This window comes from Schistocerca cancellata, chromosome 10 (genome assembly GCF_023864275.1).
Source record: "Schistocerca cancellata isolate TAMUIC-IGC-003103 chromosome 10, iqSchCanc2.1, whole genome shotgun sequence".
Classification (NCBI taxonomy): domain Eukaryota; kingdom Metazoa; phylum Arthropoda; class Insecta; order Orthoptera; family Acrididae; genus Schistocerca; species Schistocerca cancellata.
In genome coordinates this window covers 141,175,741-141,199,765 of record NC_064635.1, presented here as the reverse complement: position 1 = coordinate 141,199,765, position 24,025 = coordinate 141,175,741, and the positions used below count along the sequence as shown (strand labels likewise).

Genomic DNA, 24,025 nt, shown 5'->3' with positions numbered 1-24,025 from the left:
TGCGCAAATACAAACCCGCTTGGTAGAACAGGTGATTAGGATTGTGGAAAGGGCCAAATAAGCTGTCGGTCAGTTTCACTTTTAAAATTGTAATTTATTGTAATTTAATAACACCTTCAAACCAAAACGGCACATTGCCGAACCTTTACAACTACGAGTTTCAAAACCCAATTCTTTCACGGCTGAAGGCCTCCAAACAATAAATCTTAAAAAGCAACAAGATAAATGTCAAGTGACTGAAGACATGCAGTTAAAATTGCAAATAAATAATTAAAATATATATATCACAGCTAGGCGGAAAGCCTCAAGGCAAAAGTGGACAGAAAAATCATATACAAGGTGCAATACAAACGGGTGAAGGCTACAATTAAATTTCAAAATTTTGAAATATATTACCATAATCTTTTAAGGCAGAAGTCGGCTATGTTTTCGCTTAAGGGGAAATTTTGAGAATAAGGCTTTAAGCGGCTGAAGGCCCACAGCATATCTTCCAAAAATTCAAAAAATACCTTACCCTTTAAGTTTTCAATGGCTGAACGCATACTAAATGGAAAAGCAACGCAACGACAATAACTAAATTTAAGAATAAGGCCCACAATTGATTTACATAAATTCATTTACAGGAAGGGGGACGGGGGGGGGGGGGGGGGCTTGCCCTCGACACATTAACGTTTGCTTAGGTGAGACAGGTGGTGGGCCCAACTACACGTGATCCGTCGGTAGGCCATCCAAGAGAGTCACGGACCGACCGACCAAACGACTTGCTAGCCACGAATCGGTACGTAAAAAATAATGGCCACAAGGTAGAAAATTCCGCTGGTACACTTAAATTTGAAATAAGGTAATATAGTTAACTTCACCAAAAAGGAAAACTGCCTGAATTTACGTCAGTGGCCAGGGCGGGTAACCGGAACACTAATGGCCACAATGCAGAAAATTTCGCTAGTGCACTTGAATTGTAGTGAACCGATATAGTTAATTTTACCGCACAGCGGTTCGATTTCACCACTACAAACTCTCGGTGTTGCTCACAGGAAAAGCTCCCCAACAGCGAACCACCGAAACGAACGACACAACATGAACCGACGTGGCTTGGGTACTTAACAGACCACTCAACTCTGACGTCCTGGGTCGGTGGGCCACGGAGTTCGTAGCTATCGGACAGCTCCACACGCGTTCCGACACTGCGCAGGGACCGCCAGCGGACCCAGCCGACTGCAGCACCGGAGATATCCTCCCTGGTCCTCACCAACCGACCGACTGCCCGCACAGCCCCTGGCCGGAAACTACACTCCTGGAAATTGAAATAAGGAAACCGTGAATTCATTGTCCCAGGAAGGGGAAACTTTATTGACACATTCCTGGGGTCAGATACATCACATGATCACACTGACAGAACCACAGGCACATAGACACAGGCAACAGAGCATGCACAATCTCGGCACTAGTACAGTGTATATCCACCTTTCGCAGCAATGCAGGCTGCTATTCTCCCATGGAGACGATCGTAGAGATGCTGGATGTAGTCCTGTGGAACGGCTTGCCATGCCATTTCCACCTGGCGCCTCAGTTGGACCAGCGTTCGTGCTGGACGTGCAGACCGCGTGAGACGACGCTTCATCCGGTCCCAAACATGCCCACTGGGGGACAGATCCGGAGATCTTGCTGGCCAGGGTAGTTGACGTTGGGTGCCACGGGATACATGCGGACGTGCATTGTCCTGTTGGAACAGCAAGTTCCCTTGCCGGTCTAGGAATGGTAGAACGATGGGTTCGATGACGGTTTGGATGTACCGTGCACTATTCAGTGTCCCCTCGACGATCACCAGTGGTGTACGGCCAGTGTAGGAGATCGCTCACCACACCATGATGCCGGATCTTGGCCCTGTGTGCCTCGGTCGTATCCAGTCCTGATTGTGGCGCTCACCTGCACGGCGCCAAACACGCATACGACCATCATTAGCACCAAGGAAGAAGCGACTCTCATCGCTGAAGACGACACGTCTCCATTCGTCCCTCCATTCACGCCTGTCGCGACACCACTGGAGGCGGGCTGCACGATGTTGGGGCGTGAGCGGAAGACGGCCTAACGGTGTGCGGGACCGTAGCCCAGCTTCATGGAGACGGTTGCGAATGGTCCTCGCCGATACCCCAGGAGCAACAGTGTCCCTAATTTGCTGGGAAGTGGCGGTGCGGTCCCCTACGGAACTGCGTAGGATCCTACGGTCTTGGCGTGCATCCGTGCGTCGCTGCGGTCCGGTCCCAGTTCGACGGGCACGTGCAGCTTCCGCCGACCACTGGCGACAACATCGATGTACTGTGGAGACCTCACGCCCCACGTGTTGAGCAATTCGGCGGTACGTCCACCCGGCCTCCCGCATGCCCACTATACGCCCTCGCTCAAAGTCCGTCAACTGCACATACGGTTCACGTCCACGCTGTCGCGGCATGCTACCAGTGTTAAAGACTGCGATGGAGCTCCGTATGCCACGGCAAACTGGCTGACACTGACGGCGGCGGTGCACAAATGCTGCGCAGCTAGCGCCATTCGACGGCCAACACCGCGGTTCCTGGTGTGTCCGCTGTGCCGTGCGTGTGATCATTGCTTGTACAGCCCTCTCGCAGTGTCCGGAGCAAGTATGGTGGGTCTGACACACCGGTGTCAATGTGTTCTTTTTTCCATTTCCAGGAGTGTATATGCACAAGACCAAAGATGGTACACGGTGCAAATATCGATACACATCGCTGCTGCCACACGTAGAAGGAGGAAGAACCACAGCATAAGCGCAACAACGACGGGAAGCCAAACACAGATACACAGCCAAGTCAAGGAAACGCATAGTTCGGAGAGGGCACGACTCACACTGTGTGCATCGAACTTGGTGGTTGTCATGTCGAACAGCTGTTATAACATCACAGTAAATAGGAGTGAAATCTGTACATATTATTTTCCATGTGACATAGAAACGAACCGTTTCTGGACATTGGTTCCTATGGAAAACTTAATTTACTAAGGCCCTCTACAACGTCTGGAAGTGAGCAACATAAATTGTGAAACTCCCTGTATATGGACGCATAAAATTTTCAAATCCGAATCTCATGAAAACTGTTGAGAGTTGCGTCTTCCTGTTTGCATATTTTGACGTCCTTCTTGTGCACTATACATCCTGTCAGTATGAATCAAATCGGTAAGGGAAAGTTCGTACAGTTCCCTCGTGAGCTTAATGCCCTCATTCGATTGACAGTTCACATCACCAGTGTCTGAAGTTCTCAGTTCATAAGACTCTGTGGAGAGATTTGGAATTTAAGCCAGGATATCAGTGCAGAGACTGGTGATCAGGGGTTTACGCCACCACATTATCCCCTTTGCTGTGAGGACAATGGGAAGGCAGGCGACAGCAAGTGGCGGACCCACGCGGCTACTTCGACTCGATCACAAGCCCAGTTAGGGCCACTGTTGTGAAAACTTCCTGGCAGATTAAAACTGTGTGCCAGACCGAGACTCGAAAATGGGACCTTTGCCTTTCGCGGGCAAGTTCTCTACCGACTGAGCTACCCAAACACGACTCACGACCCGTCCTCACAGCTTTACTTCCGCCACTGCCTCGTCTCCTACCGTCCTGAGGACGCGTCGTGAGTCGTGCTTGGGTAACACAGTCGGTAGAGCACTCGCCCGCGAAAGGCAAAGGTCCCGAGTTCGAGTGTCCGTCCGGCACACAGTTTTCATGTGCCAGGAAGTTCCATATCGGCACCCATTCCGCTGCAGAGTGAAAATACACTCCTGGAAATTGAAATAAGAACACTCTGAATTCATTGTCCCAAGAAGGGGAAACTTTATTGACACATTCCTGGGGTCAGATACATCATATGATCACACTGACAGAACCACAGGCACATAGACACAGGCAACAGAGCATGCACAATGTCGGCACTAGTACAGTGTATATCCACCTTTCGCAGCAATGCAGGCTGCTATTCTCCCATGGAGACGATCGTAGAGATGCTGGATGTAGTCCTGTGGAACGGCTTGCCAGGCCATTTCCACCTGGCGCCTCAGTTGGACCAGCGTTCGTGCTGGACGTGCAGACCGCGTGAGACGACGCTTCATCCAGTCCCAAACATGCTCAATGGGGGACAGATCCGGAGATCTTGCTGGCCAGGGTAGTTGACTTACACCTTCTAGAGCACGTTGGGTGGCACGGGATACATGCGGACGTGCATTGTCCTGTTGGAACAGCAAGTTCCCTTGCCGGTCTAGGAATGGTAGAACGATGGGTTCGATGACGGTTTGGATGTACCGTGCACTATTCAGTGTCCCCTCGACGATCACCAGTGGTGTACGGCCAGTGTAGGAGATCGCTCCCCACACCATGATGCCGGGTGTTGGCCCTGTGTGCCTCGGTCGTATGCAGTCCTGATTGTGGCGCTCACCTGCACGGCGCCAAACACGCATACGACCATCATTGGCACCACGGCAGAAGCGACTCTCATCGCTGAAGACGACACGTCTCCATTCGTCCCTCCATTCACGCCTGTCGCGACACCACTGGAGGCGGGCTGCACGATGTTGGGGCGTGAGCGGAAGACGGCCTAACGGTGTGCGGGACCGTAGCCCAGCTTCATGGAGACGGTTGCGAATGGTCCTCGCCGATACCCCAGGAGCAACAGTGTCCCTAATTTGCTGGGAAGTGACGGTGCGGTCCCCTACGGAACTGCGTAGGATCCTACGGTCTTGGCGTGCATCCGTGCGTCGCTGCGGTCCGGTCCCAGAGTCGACGGGCACGTGCACCTTCCGCCGACCACTGGCGACAACATCGATGTACTGTGGAGACCTCACGCCCCACGTGTTGAGCAATTCGGCGTTACGTCCACCCGGCCTCCCGCATGCCCACTATACGCCCTCGCTCAAAGTCCGTCAACTGCACATACGGTTCACGTCCACGCTGTCGCGGCATGCTACCAGTGTTAAAGACTGCGATGGAGCTCCGTATGCCACGGCAAACTGGCTGACACTGACGGCGGCGGTGCACAAATGCTGCGCAGCTAGCGCCATTCGACGGCCAACACCGCGGTTCCTGGTGTGTCCGCTGTGCCGTGCGTGTGATCATTGCTTGTACAGCCCTCTCGCAGTGTCCGGAGCAAGTATGGTGGGTCTGACACACCGGTGTCAATGTGTTCTTTTTTCCATTTCCAGGAGTGTATCATTCAGGGCTACTGTTGTCGCCAGAGTTGGCAGTTCTGCGCGCTACATGTCGCACCGTTATGTCCACAACTCACTTGCAACTTTAATGTTGTATTCAAATGCTCTATACTACAAACGCCAAATAAGCAAAATTTTTTGATGTGCTATCATTCCTTGTACAGTAGTTTTAACACTTTGCCTCTCCTCATTCGTGAGTAGCTTTGGGATGGTGTTGGAGTCTGTATTTTCAATGTCCATGAGGATTAATTGTGGTCATTGTGCGCAGTGAACCGTGCCTCGAAGCTAAAGTAACTATGACGCTTTTGCAGCTGGTGACTATGGCACTGACCGCCACCGACACGACGGCTGTGTGCATCAGCTACGTGCTGGCGCTGCTCGCGCTCCACCCAGAGTGGCAGGACGCGGCCCAGCGGGAGCTGAAGGACGTCTTCGGCGAGGGCGGCGACTGCCTGCGTGCTGCCAGCCTCGCAGAGCTGGCCAGCCTCAGGGTCCTGGAGAGCATCATCAAGGTGAGCCGCTACTCACTAATCGGTCCGTGAGGTCACAAGTCGTGCATCTAGAGGAGCCCACTAAGTTTCATGTGTGTACCACCGTTCTGGGACTTCAGACTGGATTTTTTGTCGGTGGTCGAAGTAGCGCTGGAGAGCGCCATCAAGGTGGGCAGTCACCCACTAATTTCCACGTCTCACACCTGTAGTCAGTAATCACGCTATTGAAGATGCTTATAAGGTTGTACATGTGTACCTCTATTTTGAGACTTCAGGTTTGATTCGCTGTTGACGGTGGTAGTAGTGCTGGAGAGGACTGCCGAGGTAAACAGTTATCCAGTGATTGCTATGGTTCAAATGGTTCAAATGGCTCTGAGCACTATGGGACTTAACATCTATGGTCATCAGTCCCCTAGAACATAGAACTACTTAAACCTAACTAACCTAAGGACATCACACACATCCATGCCCGAGGCAGGATTCGAACCTGCGACCGTAGCAGTCGCGCGGCTCCGGACTCGAGCGCCTAGAACCGCTAGACCACCGCGGCCGGCAGTAATTGCTATGTCTCACAAATACAGTCAGACCTTGCCCCATCAGAGAATGTCCCCAGGATTCGATATGTGGACTACTGTTTTTGAGACTTCAGACTGAATTTGTTGTTGCTAGTGATAGCTGTGCTGGAGACATCTAGAAGCTTTACAAGCAAGTATTTCAGTTAGGGTAACCATTTAACCCACCACTGCATGGCTTTTCTTTAGGAAAGCAATTTTATTGAAAAAACCTATCTGAGGTTAGGGCCAGAGAGACAAAAATTATGTAATAGCTTGAATACTGAACTTTTGATTTATTCAGTACTTTAGATTTGCTGACAATTGCAGAGACAGGGAAACAAAATTTTTGCTATCATTACCCATCATTTTACACACCTTAAAAACCTAACTAGGTGTAATCTAAGAGGCAGAAATGGTTCACTCTTTCAACTGCTGTCGCGTGTGTTTAACTACACTCGACCTTTGTCAAAGATTATTGATTTTGAACTGTTTCTGCCAACATTATGGCGCCCAACGGAGTGTAGCTCGATGGTGCCATATGGCAACATTACGGAGATACAAGTGGTATACTTAATATTACACGTGATTTTATGGTTTTGTTGCAAATGCAGCATGCAATACAGGATTAGGAATTATTCCTTACTGTAGTTTCGCCAAGGCACTGATCCATAACTCTAGTGTCCTGCGGTCGGCAGAAAAGAACAAACGATGAAGTTTGAACATACTTTATTTAACAAAAACACCTTGTTGGCGTGCACTAAATTCGAAACTCAAGAACAACAAGAAACACAATAATTCTTGTGGTGGCGAAAGCTGGATAAAAGTTACAAGACAATGAAAACAAATAATAACAACCGAAATACTACCTACATAGTTCCAAAGTGGCGTTTCCCATCAAGACACAAATTTCTACAAAAAACTACGGCGAGTGTTTACTGGGCTAGAGCTGGTGTAGGTATTGGCCAGAGCTGTCCTAGCTCTAGGTACACACTGACGGTCTGACTCTTCTGGCATGCTTATAACACCGATTCTACGGAATGCTACACTTAGTCACATTACTTCCAGTTGTTTGATCTCCGTCAAACGGCTTTTCACTAAGTACCGTGTTTATGAGGAAAGTCTGTTGATGTTTACATTCACTGGCGATGTTTTGATAGGAGTTCTTGAAGGGAGGTAGGCAGCCCACCTCGCTTGTATGTTGTGCGGGTCCTCTAACTGATAAGAGGCCGCTACGACAATAACTAGAACAGAAATAGTATGCAACGTGGTCTACGACAAATTTTACGCTTATGTCACCTCTAGTTCCCCATACAGACATAGGCCCCATCCTCTTCTAGCAGGTCAGCAACTGGAAGCAGTTAATTCGATAAATTATCTGGGAGTAGGCATTAGGAGTGATTTAAAATGGCATGATCATATAAAGTTGATCGTCGGTAAAGCTGATGCCAGACTGAGATTCATTGGAAGAATCCTAAGGAAATGCAATCCGAAAACAAAGTAAGTAGGTTACAATACACTTGTTCGCCAACTGCATGAATATTGCTCACCAGTGTGGGATCTGTACAAGATAGGGTTGATAGAAGAGAGAGAGAAGATCCAATGGAGAGCAGCGCGCTTCGTTACATGGTCATTTAATAATCACGAAAGCGTTACGGAGATGATAGATAAACTCCAGTGGAAGACTTTGCAGGAAAGACGCTCAGTAGCTCGGTACGAGCTTTTGTTGAAGTTTCGAGAACATACCTTCACCGAGGAGTCAAGCAGTATATTGCTCCCTTCTACGTATATCTCGCGAAGAGACCATGAGGATAAAATCAGAGAGATTAGAGCCCACACAGAGGCATACCGACAATCCTTCTTTCCACGAACAATACGAGACTGGAATAGAAGGGAGAACCGATAGAGGTACTCAAGGTACCCTCCGCCACACACCGTCAGGTGGCTTGCGGAGTATGGATGTAGATGTAACACGGCTTATGCCTGCAGTTGTGAGGAAAGTCAGCTGCCAAGTTCGACATGTGGACCACTATTCTGGGACCTCATATTCGGCTGTGGTGCTGTCAAAGGACACCAGCAAGCTGAGCTGTTAGACACGAGCTACGGTATTCCAAACTCAAGGCGCAAGGTCTGCAAAGAGAATGCTACGCCCCCTTCCCCTGGCCCTTAAGTTTCCATATTGTTTTTGGAATTCATTCTATACTTCTTTTATGTTGTTGGTTGTGGTAGTTTTCGGAAGCACCCCTGAGATGAACTGGCTTCCACGTTTTGGGACTGCTGTCACAAAACATACAATGAGAGCATGCATCGAAGGTTGTGAATATTTTTTAAATTTATATTGGATTTATTGTTGGTTATGGTGATGCTATTGGAGAGCTCCACCAAGTTGAACTATTACCCTTTAGCTGCCATGTGTTGTAACCGAATTAACAAACCATGCACCCTAGAAGAATCTGCAATACCTAAATACACTGATAAGCCCAAAAATTATGACCATGTGTGTTGTTCTACCTTTAGAATGCATGAATTACGGTCCTGTAGCTGATGTGTGCATAGGTGGTGCCATTAGAGAGATACATCAGGTACAGATCGGTCTCGATTATTCCATATCCACAGCAGTCGCAATTGACAATGTCGGTGAGTCACCATGGGAACACATAGGCGTCGTCTTCCGCTGAGCCACGTGTTCTGCAATGCACGCTGAACGGTGTGCACCGGAAAACGTGCACTTGCGCGAGCGTTGTACTCTGTCGTCACGCCTGCTTTACACAGTTACCTTTACGTTCTGTTTTTAGGCATTGACATCCAACAACTTGTCTCCTACCAACGGTTTCACTATCCTTCAACCACTTTTCGTGGTTGCTGACTTCAGAAGCGTTTATTAGCCAGACTGGTATTTAGGCATGCAGCCCATCATCAGGGGAATCTGGTATAGAGGATAAACAAACAACCTACGCAGAGCTACGCCGATAGCTTAATTAAGGAAATGGTTCAAATGGCTCTAAGCACTATGGGACTAGACTTATGCGGTCATCAGTCCCCTAAGCTAGACCTGCGTAAACCTAACTAAGGACATCATACACAGCGATGCCCGAAACAGGATTCGAACCGGCGGCCGTAGCAGCAGCGCGGTTAACGTAATTACACTTTGTGTACACTAAAGTAGAGACATACGATTCTGTGTATTGTGTATTGAACTAGTGACCTAGAAACGACGGAGAGGCTTCGTACCTCCGTAGCGCTCAGTGGTTCACAACCCCACAACAGGTCACAGCAGTCCACTCACACCACCACCGCCCCATACCTAACCAAGGGTTATTGTGCGGTTCTGCCCCCAGGAACGTCTTATACCAAACGAGTGTTTGCATGGTAGAGTAATTACGGTGTGCAAGTACGTGGAGACCGTGTTTGTGCAGCAGTCGCCGACATAGTGTAACTGAGGCGGAATGAGGGGAACCAGACCGCATTCGCCGAATCAGGTGGAAAACAGCCTTAAGGGGGGAGGGGGGGGGGGGGGGTAGGACGTCAAACGGGCCGACTTGGAGCACGAGAGGCACCACAGGACATTTTAATTTGCACTGCCTATACTTTTACAAATAAATTCATAAAACTTAGTCAGCATGGCCAGTAAGGATTCAGGATTCACACTCGTAGCAGCGGAAGTTCAAAAACATAACAAAATTATTTTTTATATGTGAAATTTTATCATTTTTTCACTTACTATTGGCTGCATTTGTTGCTATAGGTACACTTTTCTTCATAAGTAAGAGAGACTGTTCGATGAATTTTGCACAGCACACAAACCATACTTACAGTTGTCTGCAACTCTAGAATCTATTTAATTTATGAAAAAATGAATGAGCTGTTACGTTTTGAACTTTATGTTTAGAAAAAAATCAAATTTTGTGGTTAATTATCTCAATTTTTACCACAGTTTCTAATAGATTTGGAAAAGTCTAGAGTTTCATACACCTGTAAGTGTGGTTTGCATGCTGTGCAAAATTCATCAAAGAATCTCTCTTACTTGTGAAGAAAAATGTTCCTATATCAACAAATGCAGCCAATAGTAAGCGAAAAAATGATGAAATTTCACATGTAAAAAAAAATATTTTGTTATGTTTTTGAACTTCCACTGCTATGAGTGTGAATTCCGAATATCTCGCGAAGAGACCATGAGGATAAAATCAGAGAGATTAGAACCCACACAGAGGCATACCGACAATATTTCTTTCCACGAACAATACGAGACTGGAATAGAAGGGAGAACCGATGGAGGTACTCAGGGTACCCTCAGCCACACACCGTCAGTGTGGGATCCGTACCAGATCAGGTTGACGGAGGAGATAGAGAAGATCCAAAGAAGAGCGGCGCGTTTCGTCACAGGGTTATTTGGTAACCGTGATAGCGTTACGGAGATGTTTAACAAACTCAAGTGGCAGACTCTGCAAGAGAGGCGCTCTGCATCGCGGTGTAGCTTGCTCGCCAGGTTTCGAGAGGGTGCGTTTCTGGATGAGGTATCGAATATATTGCTTCCCCCTACTTATACCTCCCGAGGAGGTAAAATTAGAGAGATTAGAGCGCGCACGGAGGCTTTCAGACAGTCGTTCTTCCCGCGAACCATACGCGACTGGAACAGGAAAGGGAGGTAATTACAATGGCACGTAAAGTGCCCTCCGCCACACACCGTTGGGTGGCTTGCGGAGTATAAATGTAGATGTAGATGTACTTCCTGGTCATGCTGAGAAAGTTTTATGAATTTATTTGTAAAAGTATAGACAGTAGAATATAAAATGTCCTGTGGTGCCTCCCCTGCTCCAAGTCGGCCCGTTTGACGTCTTACCCCCCTTAAAAGCCATCCACAGGGTGGCCGGCACACCGGACCTCGACACTAACCCGAGAGACGGATGCGCGCCGGGGTCCGGCACACATTCCTGCTCGGGAGGGCGACGTAAGATTACTTACACATTGTGCGTGTGAACATCGAACGATGTATGAGTAAAGTATAAACTTTTTATACTGATTAAAATGATGCCGTTCTAGAAAACAAAGAATTTCGCAAATCATCTAAGTACGAGGGTAAGTCGAAAATTAAAGGGGCTTTTGAGAAATGGAATATTTATTCTAATGATAGAAAACTGAAGTATACATTACTTTGCTTTATAAACTCCTTGCACTTCAACGCACATTATACAAGTTTTTTTTAATTCGTGGAAAAAAAAGGATTTTGGTTGCACCTGTAACCAGCTTTGCACCACGTCGATGACTTCTGCATCTTCTTCCACTGAGCGCTTCCTTCGCCGGCCGGAGTGGCCGAGCAGTTCTAGGCGCTACAGTCTGGAACCGCGCGGCCGCTACGGTCGCAGGTTCGAATCCAGCCTCGGGCATGGCTGTTTGTGATGTCCTTAGCTTAGTTAGGTTTAAGTAGTTCTAAGTTCTAGGGGGCTGATGACCTCAGATGTTAAGTCCCATAGTGCTCAGAGCCATTTGAACCATTTTTTATAAACAGGTGTCACCGTACTGCGCTTGCATTCGACGAATAATTTCCGCACGTATAACACCCTCCCCAAACATAAATCAAATAAAAATGGCGGAAATAATGTTTATTTTGATCTCCATTCCAATTTTCTGTACAGGTTGCGGAATCCTCGTAACCGAGGTGATGCAAAACTTCTTTTGATGTGTGTACTACATTTGACTATATAATGCACCAGGGTATAATACCCTGCTGTGCAAAACTTAACGATGGCAGTGGCTTCCGCAGGATGTGTCTCTGCCAGCTAACAGTTTTATGGAACTTGGGCCATACATGCAAAGAAGTGCTACAGTATAATGCAGGAGGCAACTGGAAGAAATACGCAATGAGACGAATGGAAATGACACCTTTATTCAAAGACAGTATAGTCCGTTCGTGGTAAGATGCAAACAAACACAAACGCGATGACTGATGAGCAACCGTAGCTATCGTACACTGGTGTTGTTCCGGTCTCGGAAGTAGGTTCAGCTGTAAGTGAAACCCTAAGACATTCTGATGTGTTAGCAGCCATCAACGTTTTCCTTAATCATACTTTAGCTATGTAATTTTTATTTAAACAATCGCGAACAGTCACAGTCTCTGTAAGAGCAACTTGTGCTCTGATTGTGTGGCAGTTCATACATACCGCGAAAATGGGTGACACAGCTTCCTGCTTCCTACTGAACCACGCGATCAGAAGGCTAGAAAGAAGTTGTAGTTAATGTTTTTCACAACATTACAGAGAAAAACTAACTTTTGTTGACAAAGATGATGTTCTAAGTATAAGAACAGCAATTTTAATTATTATGTTGCAGTAATCGGTAGCGTCACTGTTTGAAAGTAGAGCGGGTGGGCGGTTATGATCAACGATTTTTTTTTGTTCCGTTTGAATAGCTAACTGATTTAAATATGAAATTTATCAATATGTGGTAATTAACATTTACTTAACCATCATGTTTTAAAGAAAGACGCATGTCATGCTCTTTCTAATTACATATCACACGCAGACTTCTGGTTTTTATTGCAAAGACACATTTTTAATTATCAATGCATTGTAAAAATTGTTACGGATTTTGAAGTTAAGAAAACATTACACAATTAAATTTTTAGTTTGAAAATGAAAAATCAAATACTCTGTGTCCACTGTTTCATAGGATAGAGCCAGAGTGAAAACCGTCACTGAATAATGGAAAACAGTAATTTTCACGGCGCCGGGCACACATTACAAATGCTGCATTTTTACAGTTGTCACCGTACTACTGCTGTCTGAACCCAACATAACTGATCTGGAGCCAAGTTAAGGTAGTTCTCCCGAGAAGTAACAATACATTTAAGCTGCCAAACTTACTGGAAATAATGCGCGAAACTATGTGACACGTCACTGCCGAACGATGGGGAAATGCAGAACAGGAGGAAACGTGGATTTTATGGTGGCTTGAGATTCTGTTGTTGATAGCCTCGTTATCAGCGTAGCAGTACTGAAATGCACGGCTTTCCTCGGAGTCCGATATGGAAGAAGTTCAGAGATTACCAGATAACTGACTAATACGTTCAGTGGCTTCAATATTTAATTACGGGGTGAAATCCCAGCACTGTGCTTTTATTCTGCTAGCACAGATACTTCAGTTCACATCACTGCAGGTTAGTTGGACCAAATAGCTGGCCAGTGCTTTCCAAGTTGAATGCGTCGGTAAAGCTATTCTCCTCTATTATCGCTGAGTCATTGTACGTGTAACGCACAGCATAAAATGCATCCTCGTTAACGTACTTGACTGTACTCGAGACAGATTGGCTTCTGCTCCACGTGAAACGAAGTCCAATGAGGTTCCAGCAAACGCAGAAGAATACATAGTGTGTTGCTTACATGAGGTTTATTCTAATGATGAATGTACACTGCTGGCCACCGTAAATGCAACACCCTGAAGGAAGCATCCGAATCAAGTGAAATTTACACCATGGCTTTGCAGCGATGAGATATGCAACTGATTAGAATTTCAGCGCAGACGCACATCACGCGCGCCTGTGGCGCCACCTCATAGCGCCATTTAAGGCTTGGCGATTTCGACGAGTGTACGTTCGGCACGTGTGTTTACCTGTGGTTGTTTCACAAGACGATCAGTTATGCCTCGTAGACAACAGCGAACATCTTTTGATCAAGTATTCGAGTTCGACAGAGGAAGGATAGTGGCTTACCGAGATTGTGGATTATCATACAGAGAAATCGCTAGTCGTGTTGGACGAAACCAAACAACTGTAATGCGGATATGTGACCGTTGGATGCAGGAGGGTACGACGGACCGACGTGGTCGATCGCATTCCCCTCGGTGCACCACTGCACGTGCTGGTAGGCAAATTGTGCGCATGGCAGTGACGGATCGCTCAGTGACATCCCGAACCATAGCACAGCACATTGCGTCTGTAACGCATCATCCAGTGTCTGCGCGTACCATTCGACGCCGTTTACAGCAGAGTAGTCTGTCCGCAAGACGTCCATTGCTTCGTCTACCACTGACGCAGAACCACAGACGTCTCCGTCGCCAATGGTGTGATGACAGACGGATGTGGACGGCAGAATGGAATGACGTTGTCTTTACTGACGAGGCACGCTTCTGTCTGCAGCACCACGATGGTCGGATTCGAGTGTGGAGACACCGTGGAGAGAGGATGCTGGGCAGCTGCATTATGCACCGCCACACTGGTCTTGCACCGGGTATTATGGTATGGGGCGGTATTGGATATTACTCTCGCACGCCTCTAGTACGCATTGCCGGTACTTCAGGGCTCGGCCACAGCCATATTTCAACAGGATAATGCGCGACCACACGTGGCACTCATTGTCCAAAGGTTCTTCGTCAATAACCAGATTGAATTGCTTCCCTGGCCGGCTCGCTCTCCGGATCTTTCGCCGTTAGAAAACACGTGGTCCATGGTTGCTCAACGAGTGACCCAGATTACATCCCCAGCTGCCCCACCAGATGATCTGTGGCAACGCGTGGAAGCTGCTTGGGCTGCTGTACCCCAGGAACACATCCAACGTCTCTTTGACTCAATGCCGAGACGTGTGGCAGCGGTGATCTCCAACAATGGCGGCTACTCTGGCTACTGATTCTGGCAGGAACCACATGTCACAGACGTCTGTAAACGTAATCATTTGATACTTGGTCAACATGTTATCTACAAAATAAATTTTGTTGTGCTACCTCTTGTCTTTCTTGGTGTTGCATTTACGGTGGCCAGCAGTGTAGTATAGTTACAATGAAGCCACTGTGATTCGCTATGGCCCCGTGGACATTACAAAAGGTGGGACATGGTTGTTAGTAGGGTGTGTAACAACCGTGGATGGCATAACGTGCTCTTCATCATGCTCCCACGCTGGCCAAGCGGCTGGCGAGGAGTTCCAATGGCAGGCGGTTCCACTTCTCCCCCAGCTGTACTGACAGCTGCTGAATGGTCGCTCATGCATGTGGGTGTCATGTGCGGTATAGTCCCCCAAAGCACACTGCATGTGCTTGATGGGTTTCAGTCGACGGAACGGGCAGGCCAGTCCATTAGCCAAATATCATCCACTTCGAAGAGGTCCTCCACCTGCGCTGTTCGATGTGGTGTTATCACTTGTAAAAAATGAAGTCAGGGCCGAGTGCACCCCTGAAAAGACGCTCATGGGGAAAGAGTACAGCGACACAGTTACGTTGACCGGTGAGCCAACCTCGTTCAAAGATCAGGAGGTCAGCACGCCCATCCGACATTGCGCCTCCACACTGTGTAGCTCTTGGCCCTCCAAAACGATCATTTTCTGAAAGACGGCGGTGCCTTCCAGGGAGGCCACTGCCATGGTAATACCAGTCAAGCACCTCCCCTTTCATTTTGTTTTGATGGTTATCATACAGTTTCATTTGCCTTTGGTGCATCTAAAGTTTCAAATGGTTCAAATGGCTCTGAGCACTATGGGAGTCAACTTCTGAGGTCATTAGTCCCCTAGAACTTAGAACTAGTTAAACCTAACTAACCTAAGGACATCACAAACATCCATGCCCGAGGCAGGATTCGAACCTGCGACTGGAGCGGTCTTGCGGTTCCAGACTGCAGCGCCTCTAATTTTTTCCTGGTTGGACTATTAGGGTCAGGGTAAACGACTGATTGATCTCACAGTAACTGCATTACTTGAGTAGCAGTAGTAGGATTAAACTCGACTATAGACACAGATTTTTGGACGCTGGACGTGACCATTGCATTAGGGGCAGCTATAGAACTTTTCCAGAGCAGCAAGCAAGTCCGAGATTCCTTTGTAGTCACCAAAAAGGGCCGTGGGTATGGCAGGGCAGTGGTTAATGGGTCCCCATTCTGGCGGTCAGCCTTGTTCCACTGCCGGCCAAGCAAGTGGGTGGAATCGCCGTGGCTGCATACAAAATGACAATTGTGTAGCACCAACAGTTCATCTGCATTCGCTGCTGACAATATGGCAGTGGTCCCTGTTTCTTCAGTACTTCCACTTTACGGAACTACCTCCAGTGACTGAACCATTGTTAGTTGCTCCGTGGTCTTGGCCAGCCGGTGTGGCCGTGCGGTTCTAGGCGCTTCAGTCTGGAAAGACTCTACCGATACGGTCGCAGGCTCGAATCCTGCCTCGGGCAAGGATGTGTGTGATGTCCTTAGGTTACCTAGGTTTAAGTAGTTCTAAGGTCTAGGGGACTGATGACCTCAGATGTTAAGTCCCATAGTGCTCAGAGCCATTTGAACCGTAGTCTTGTGCTGGTGATGTAGAATTGTTATTTTGAAAATTTTGCTTTTTGTTTACGTTTTCTTTCACGTTCTTGGCAGCTCCACCAAGAACGTCCATCTTACAGCCGATTTTTTTGCATTTTGTTCAGTTTTCTTATGGATGGCAAAAGACTCATTAAGTAATGGTAATCGCCATCACCACTCTGATTGTATCGCTTGGTTTCAAAGCGCTTTTCTAGAAGCTGTACTTTTCGCTCTTCCAATTCCACTGTTTCCTGTCCCATGATCGTTTTTTGCTTTTTATTGTTTCCTCTATTAATAATTTTCATGTTTACTTGGTCACTGGAACTTTCTTCTTGGATACGGATGCTACCATGGTCGTTTGTATCTTCTCGTTCGTATTTTCATCCATTCCAAACATTTCGCCCCATTCGAGAACAGTTCAGAATGCACGACGCAACTGTAGGACAAATAGTCAGCCAGGTTATCCGCGTTGTTTGGGAAAATCTTGCTGCCTAGCATCTAGCAATACCAGATGGTAAAAAATGGACGGAAATTGAAAATGGCTACAAAAAAGACAGAATTTTCCAAATGCTGTGGGCAGCAAAGATGGAAAGCACATTGTGATTAAGTGCCCTACTAGAAGTGCAACTATGTACTATAACTACAAAAACTTTTCTCTATTATTTTGCAAGCTGTCACAAATCACGACGTTGGCGGATATGGAAAGCAAAGCGACGGAGGCCCTTTTCCTGCTTCCAGTCTGTACAGGTTCCTTGGAAACTACGATAAAACTTTGCCACTGACTGTCGGATTTCCAGGGAGTGCAGCTGACACGCCTTTTGTTTTACTCGGTGATGATGCCCACCCACTGAAACCGTACCTTATGAAGGTTTCAGATGAGTAGAAAATGTATAATTATCGTCTTTCAAGATTCAGGAGGACCTTTGAATGTGCATTTCGTGTTATGACACCTAAATGGAAAACATTGACAAACCCATAGAAACTGTTGCTGTAAAAGCTGACAAGATTGTGAAATGCATCTGTTCACATATGCAGTGACCGAGAAGCAAGCTTATCAACATCAGGAATGCAGACGTCTTTCAACGAACGCAGTAAGGAAAACCATTTTTCGATAGGTCATAGAATGTTCACTCGATCAACAAGTGCCTCTCAAGATGTGACAGATGCTTCCAAGAGTTATTTCAATGGCCCAGGAGATTTAGCTCCATGTGCTAAACCAATGCTTAAGTATTAAGACCTAATTTCTGTTATTAATTATCAATCCATTCCATTAAGTTCCAGGGTATTTGTGTTCTGTCGTTGCAACTACAAAAATACGTTTCTTTTTCACCAGACACGTTTCGCCTTATTGAGGTAAAGCATCATCAGTAATATGTAATTAAGTTATTTACATTTTGATTTTCATTCAGAGCGAAAAACAGTTTGTTAACAGTATGTTGGTTTGTACTTACGGTGATTTTAGCTTGATTTCTCGCTAAACATCGGGAAATGCCGTCTGCTAGCACATGGTTGATCTTTTTCTTCTGTAGACAGTGATGGTTGTGGTCTAGTTTTTAATTGTTTCTCAGCACTATGCATTTCTTTTGTTTTTCACACCACGCTTTTTCGCACACCACTTTTTTCTGTTTGTTTTTACACTTCTAAGTATATGTAGTGGTTTGCATTTCGTAGTGTTGCCAACACAACCTTGTCGCTAGTTTGTCTTTGGCCTACAATCTTCTTGTTCTTTTTGATTATTGTATCTGAGTAATTCTGTTTAATTATGTTGCTGTGTATTTATATACTTTGTAACAGCACAGTTAAATAGAATTACTTACATACAGTAATTAAAAATGCATTAAGCATGATGTTTCAGTTTATTATTTCTTTATTACTAACTCAAAGCGGTATCCAGTTTTCAGGCAGTACCTACATATACCACTGATGATACCTACAATATTTTATCACTCTACGACGCGTAGTTTAGGAGAGAACTAAGTTTCCAAAGAAATGTAAATAGGTGTCGATATCGTTACGGAATTAGAAAATGTCTGTTGGAAGGTAATTCTCATATGACTCTACCGAATAACTTCAAGCGTTATGTTAGAGAACAGAATAACATATCTAGCTTCAGAATACAGTTAATGGCATATCTCCTGGAACAACAATAATACCAGCTACTCTCCCTGTACGCACTCGTTATTCCTGTACATCCTTGTTTCCAAACACATCTTCCTCATTTCTCTGTACACTTATCTGATACAGTCTTTTCAAATTTCCTTTCCTCAGAACTCACTGTATCAGAAAACATCTGTATAAATTCTTTTTCTATGTTCCACTATCATTATTGGTACTATTGTCATTATTATTATTATTATTATTATTGACTTTTTTTTCTCAGACTTAAGTCTGGTTAAAAATGGAACGTGACGCGGACCTCGGTCAAGCGTGACTTCCTTGTAACTGTATGGTGTATGTTATATTGCATTTAGGAACTTTCGGGTAATTGAACATGTATCAATAATTACAGACTTTTGTAGTTGTATATATATGTTTGGATGTAGCTGTATTGCATTGATGTACTGGTGAATATTGTGAGGTATGACTCCTGTAGTTGATAGTATAATTGGGATAATGTCGACTTTATCCTGTTGCCACATGTCCTTGACTTCCTCAGCCAGTTGGATGTATTTTTCAATTTTTTCTCCTGTTTTCTTCTGTATATTTGTTGTGTTGGGTATGGATATTTCAATTAGTTGTGTTAATTTCTTCTTTTTATTGGTGAGTATGATGTCAGGTTTGTTATGTGGTGTTGTTTTATCTGTTATAATCGTTCTGTTCCAGTATAATTTGTATTCATCATTCTCCAGTACATTTTGTGGTGTGTACTTGTATGTGGGAACGTGTTGTTTTATTAGTTTATGTTTTATGGCAAGTTGTTGATGTATTATTTTTGCTACATTGTCATGTCTTCTGGGGTATTTTGTATTTGCTAGTATTGTACATCCGCTTGTGATGTGATCTACTGTTTCTATTTGTTGTTTGCAAAGTCTGCATTTATCTGTTGTGGTATTGGGATCTTTAATAATATGCTTGCTGTAATATCTGGTGTTTATTGTTTGATCCTGTATTGCAATCATGAATCCTTCCGTCTCACTGTATATATTGCCTTTTCTTAGCCATGTGTTGGATGCGTCTTGATCTATGTGTGGCTGTGTTAGATGATACGGGTGCTTGCCGTGTAGTGTTTTCTTTTTCCAATTTACTTTCTTTGTATCTGTTGATGTTATGTGATCTAAAGGGTTGTAGAAGTGGTTATGAAATTGCAATGGTGTGGCTGATGTATTTATATGAGTGATTGCTTTGTGTATTTTGCTAGTTTCTGCTCGTTCTAGAAAGAATTTTCTTAAATTGTCTACCTGCCCATAATGTAGGTTTTTTATATCTATAAATCCCCTTCCACCTTCCTTTCTGCTTAATGTGAATCTTTCTGTTGCTGAATGTATGTGATGTATTCTATATTTGTGGCATTGTGATCGTGTAAGTGTATTGAGTGCTTCTAGGTCTGTGTCACTCCATTTCACTACTCCAAATGAGTAGGTCAATACTGGTATAGCATAAGTATTTATAGCTTTTGTCTTGTTTCTTGCTGTCAATTCTGTTTTCAGTATTTTTGTTAGTCTTTGTCTATATTTTTCTTTTAGTTCTTCTTTAATATTTGTATTATCTATTCCTATTTTTTGTCTGTATCCTAGATATTTATAGGCATCTGTTTTTTCCATCGCTTCTATGCAGTCGCTGTGGTTATCCAATATGTAATCTTCTTGTTTTGTGTGTTTGCCCTTGACTATGCTATTTTTCTTACATTTGTCTGTTCCAAAAGCCATATTTATATCATTGCTGAATACTTCTGTTATCTTTAGTAATTGGTTGAGTTGTTGATTTGTTGCTGCCAGAAGTTTTAGATCATCCATGTATAGCAAATGTGTGATTTTGTGTGGGTATGTTCCAGTAATATTGTATCCATAATTTGTATTATTTAGCATGTTGGATAGTGGGTTCAGAGCAAGACAGAACCAGAAAGGACTTAATGAGTCTCCTTGGTATATTCCACGCTTAATCTGTATTGGCTGTGATGTGATGTTATCTGAATTTGTTTGGATATTAAGTGTGGTTTTCCAGTTTTTCATTACTGTGTTTAGAAACTGTATCAATTTAGGATCTACTTTGTATATTTCCAAAATCTGTAGTAACCATGAGTGGGGTACACTATCAAAGGCTTTTTGGTAATCAATGTATGCGTAGTGTAGGGACCTTTGTTTAGTTTTAGCTTGATATGTCACCTCTGTATCTATTATCAATTGTTCTTTACATCCTCGTGCTCCTTTGCAGCAGCCTTTTTGTTCTTCATTTATAATTTTGTTCTGTGTTGTATGTGTCATTAATTTCTGTGTGATGACTGAAGTTAATATTTTGTAGATTGTTGGTAGGCATGTTATGGGGCGATATTTAGCTGGGTTTGCTGTGTCTGCTTGATCTTTAGGTTTCAGATAGGTTATTCCATGTGCAAGTGTATCAGGGAATGTGTATGGGTCTGCAATGTAACTGTTAAATAATTTAGTTAGATGTGAATGTGTTGAGGTGAACTTCTTTAGCCAGTAATTTGCTATTTTATCATTTCCAGGGGCTTTCCAATTGTGTGTAGAATTAATTGCTCGGGTGACTTCATGTTGCAAAATTTTCACTTCAGGCATTTGTGGTATCATCTTGTATGTGTCTGTTTCTGCTTGTATCCACCGTGCATGCCTGTTATGTTGTACCGGGTTTGACCATATGCTGCTCCAGAAGTGTTCCATGTCTGTTATGTTTGGTGGATTGTCTATTTTAATGTGTGTGTTATCCATTGTTTGGTAAAATCTCTTTTGGTTTGTGATGAATGTTTGGTTTTGTTTCCTTCTATTTTCACTTTTTTTGTATCTTCTAAGTCGTTTGGCCAATGCTTGCAATTTCTGCTTTTTTTCATCTAATTGCTCTATTGCTTCTTGTTGTGCGATTTTACCTAACCTTTTTCGTTTTTTGTCTGATATTTCATTTCTTATAAATTGTGTTAGCTGTCCGATGTCTTTTCTCAGTTTTTCTATTCTGATCTGTAACCTGTGTTGCCATGCTGGTTTTGTGCGTTTCTTCTGTGTGTTGGTTTGTTCTGATCTCTGCCTAGTGTGTATATTTAGTGTAGTGAGTGCTCCTATATAAACCAGTAGTTGTAACTCTTCCATAGTTGTGTTTTCATTTATTTTGTTGTGTATGATTGTGTTGATAGTTTTTATTGTTGTTTCGACTTGTGGGTTATTTGGCGGTCTATGCAAGAATGGTCTAATGTCTGTATTTGTGTCTTTGTATTCTATATATGTAAGCTGAAATGTCTCTTCTATATCTAACACGTGTGTCTCTTCGTGTTCTATTTGTGCTTGTTCTGGTGGCTGCGTTAAGATTTCGTTTTCCTCTGATTGTTTAATTGATGCGTGTTGGTCTTTGTTTGTTTGCTCTGGGATGTTTGAGTCCATTACTGTGTTTTCTTCTTCTTCTTCTGATTGCACATTATTTTGTTCCAGTATTTGTTGTACTTGTTGTTTGATGTTTTCTAATTCTGACTGGGGTATCCTGTTATTTTTGATTATTACACGGATCTGATCAGCTAGTCGTTGTTCTGTTAAAAATTTTAATTCCGGGTATCTGGTAATAAATGTTGTGTATACTTGTGATCTGTATCCAGTTGTGTTGGTTCCTAGGTTTGTTGCTTGGTAATAACAGAACATGAGGTGTCGATTAACTTCATCTGACCATCTCATCCTCTGTCTTTGTTTTCCTTCTAGGGTGGTTGCAGGAAGCATATCCTGCAAAACACCTCTATTTGGATTTAAATCATTTTCCAGTTGGCTAGCAGTGTCGTTACCATTGTGGGCGGGCATAGGGTTCAACCGTCGTCCCCGACCATGACGGCGCTTGTCCGAGGCTTCTATAGTTCTGTCCTGAACCAAGTAATCACACTAAAAGGGGGGTTAGCCCTATTAGTGGTTTGTTCTTTTCGTCGCCTTTTACGACTGACAGAACATACCGGAGGCCTATTCTTTTCCCGGGCCTCCACGGGGGTTATTATTATTATTATTATTATTATTATTATTATTATTATTGCCAGTCGCAGCAGCAGCAATAGTAGAAGTATTGCAGTTCATAGTCAGTGTTACTTACTGACATTGACTCACACAGTCATTTATTTCTTAGGTAATTATGATATAAAAAAGGTACTGTATGTGAGCATCCCGGTGTGACGTAAGACAGGGCCTGTTGGTTCTAATCAGATCAGGTTAAATAAGTAAACTACTAAAGAAAGTATGTGGTCTATGCTTACCAACCGAATTAAAAAAAATGGTATCGTCTTTTTCACTAATGTATTGGTGAATAACCCGAAACTAATGAAACCAACATAATTACTGTTTTGTGTATTCAAGCATAAAGGTTTTACTTGCTTAACATCATATATTTAACAAGTCAGCCGATTTGCAAAGGAACAGACGTCTGATACTGTTTCATACATGGGTCTTCGATTCGTTAAAGAATCTGGAGTAGGGGGTTGTTGGTACCTAAGGAAAGGAGAAGCCTGTATACTGAATCTGTATGTCAATGCCTGGGATGATACTACAGGAGACGCTGCGGCTGTTCCCGGTGGTTCCGCTGATCCCTCGGATGGTCACGGAGGACATCTGGTTATCCAGAGGGCGGGTACTAGTACCGAAGGGCGCGATGCTGGCCATGGTGCCCTTCCTCACGCACCGCCTGCCGCAGTTCTTCCCAGACCCGCTGAGGTTCGACCCTTCGCGCTTCCTCGAGGGTCGAGGCGACGAGGACCACCCCTGCAGCTACCTGCCGTTCGGATTGGGCGCACGCAACTGTGTGGGCTCCCAGTACGCGCGGCTCGAGATCAAAGTCTTCCTGGCGACCGTCTTGAGACGCTTCCGGTTCCTGCCGCACAGCCGCTGGGAGGACCTCGAACACACCGCGCTCACCATCACCCTACACACAGTCAAGCCGATCGAGGTCTACTGTGTGCCTCTGCAAGAGTCTGGCCTGTAGTGCTACCACCCGGCACACCCTCGGACTCAATGTGTTCCTGGCGAACGGCCAAAAGTCCTTCTGCTCTCTAGTCGCTGCAACTGGGACTTTCCATCATCCTTCACATCATACAATCAGGGTTTCCTGTTCGCTCCTGCTAGGATCCAACACATAGGATCACTCTCATGACACTATTAAAGCTCATTGTTCCCTATTCAGTGTTAACAGGAGATGCACAGTCAATGAGAGGACCTGGGGAAAAACACACTCTCTTTCAGCCTGCACACTGTCCAGCTGATCACTGTTTCCTGGGTGCATCTGCAGGTGTCCACTGTGTGGGAGCACAATGTGATGAACAGCGAGAGCCACTGCTGTCTCCTGCTAAACAGCCACTTGTAGGACTTGGAGTGCTACACCTTTTTACATCAGCCTTCACACCA

At 44.9% G+C, this 24,025-nt stretch overlaps 1 protein-coding gene across 1 annotated transcript in view; it reads left to right on the top strand.

Moving 5' to 3' along the window:
- The window catches only part of LOC126106200 (cytochrome P450 4C1-like), a 69,349-nt gene extending 45,743 nt beyond the window's left edge, over positions 1–23,606 (top strand). Inside the window, exons 4-5 of the mRNA XM_049912434.1 lie at positions 5,511–5,711; positions 23,178–23,606. Coding sequence (XP_049768391.1) covers positions 5,511–5,711; positions 23,178–23,606 — 630 coding nt within the window. The remainder of the gene's footprint in view (positions 1–5,510; positions 5,712–23,177) is intronic.
- The last annotated feature ends 419 nt before the right edge of the window (positions 23,607–24,025 follow it).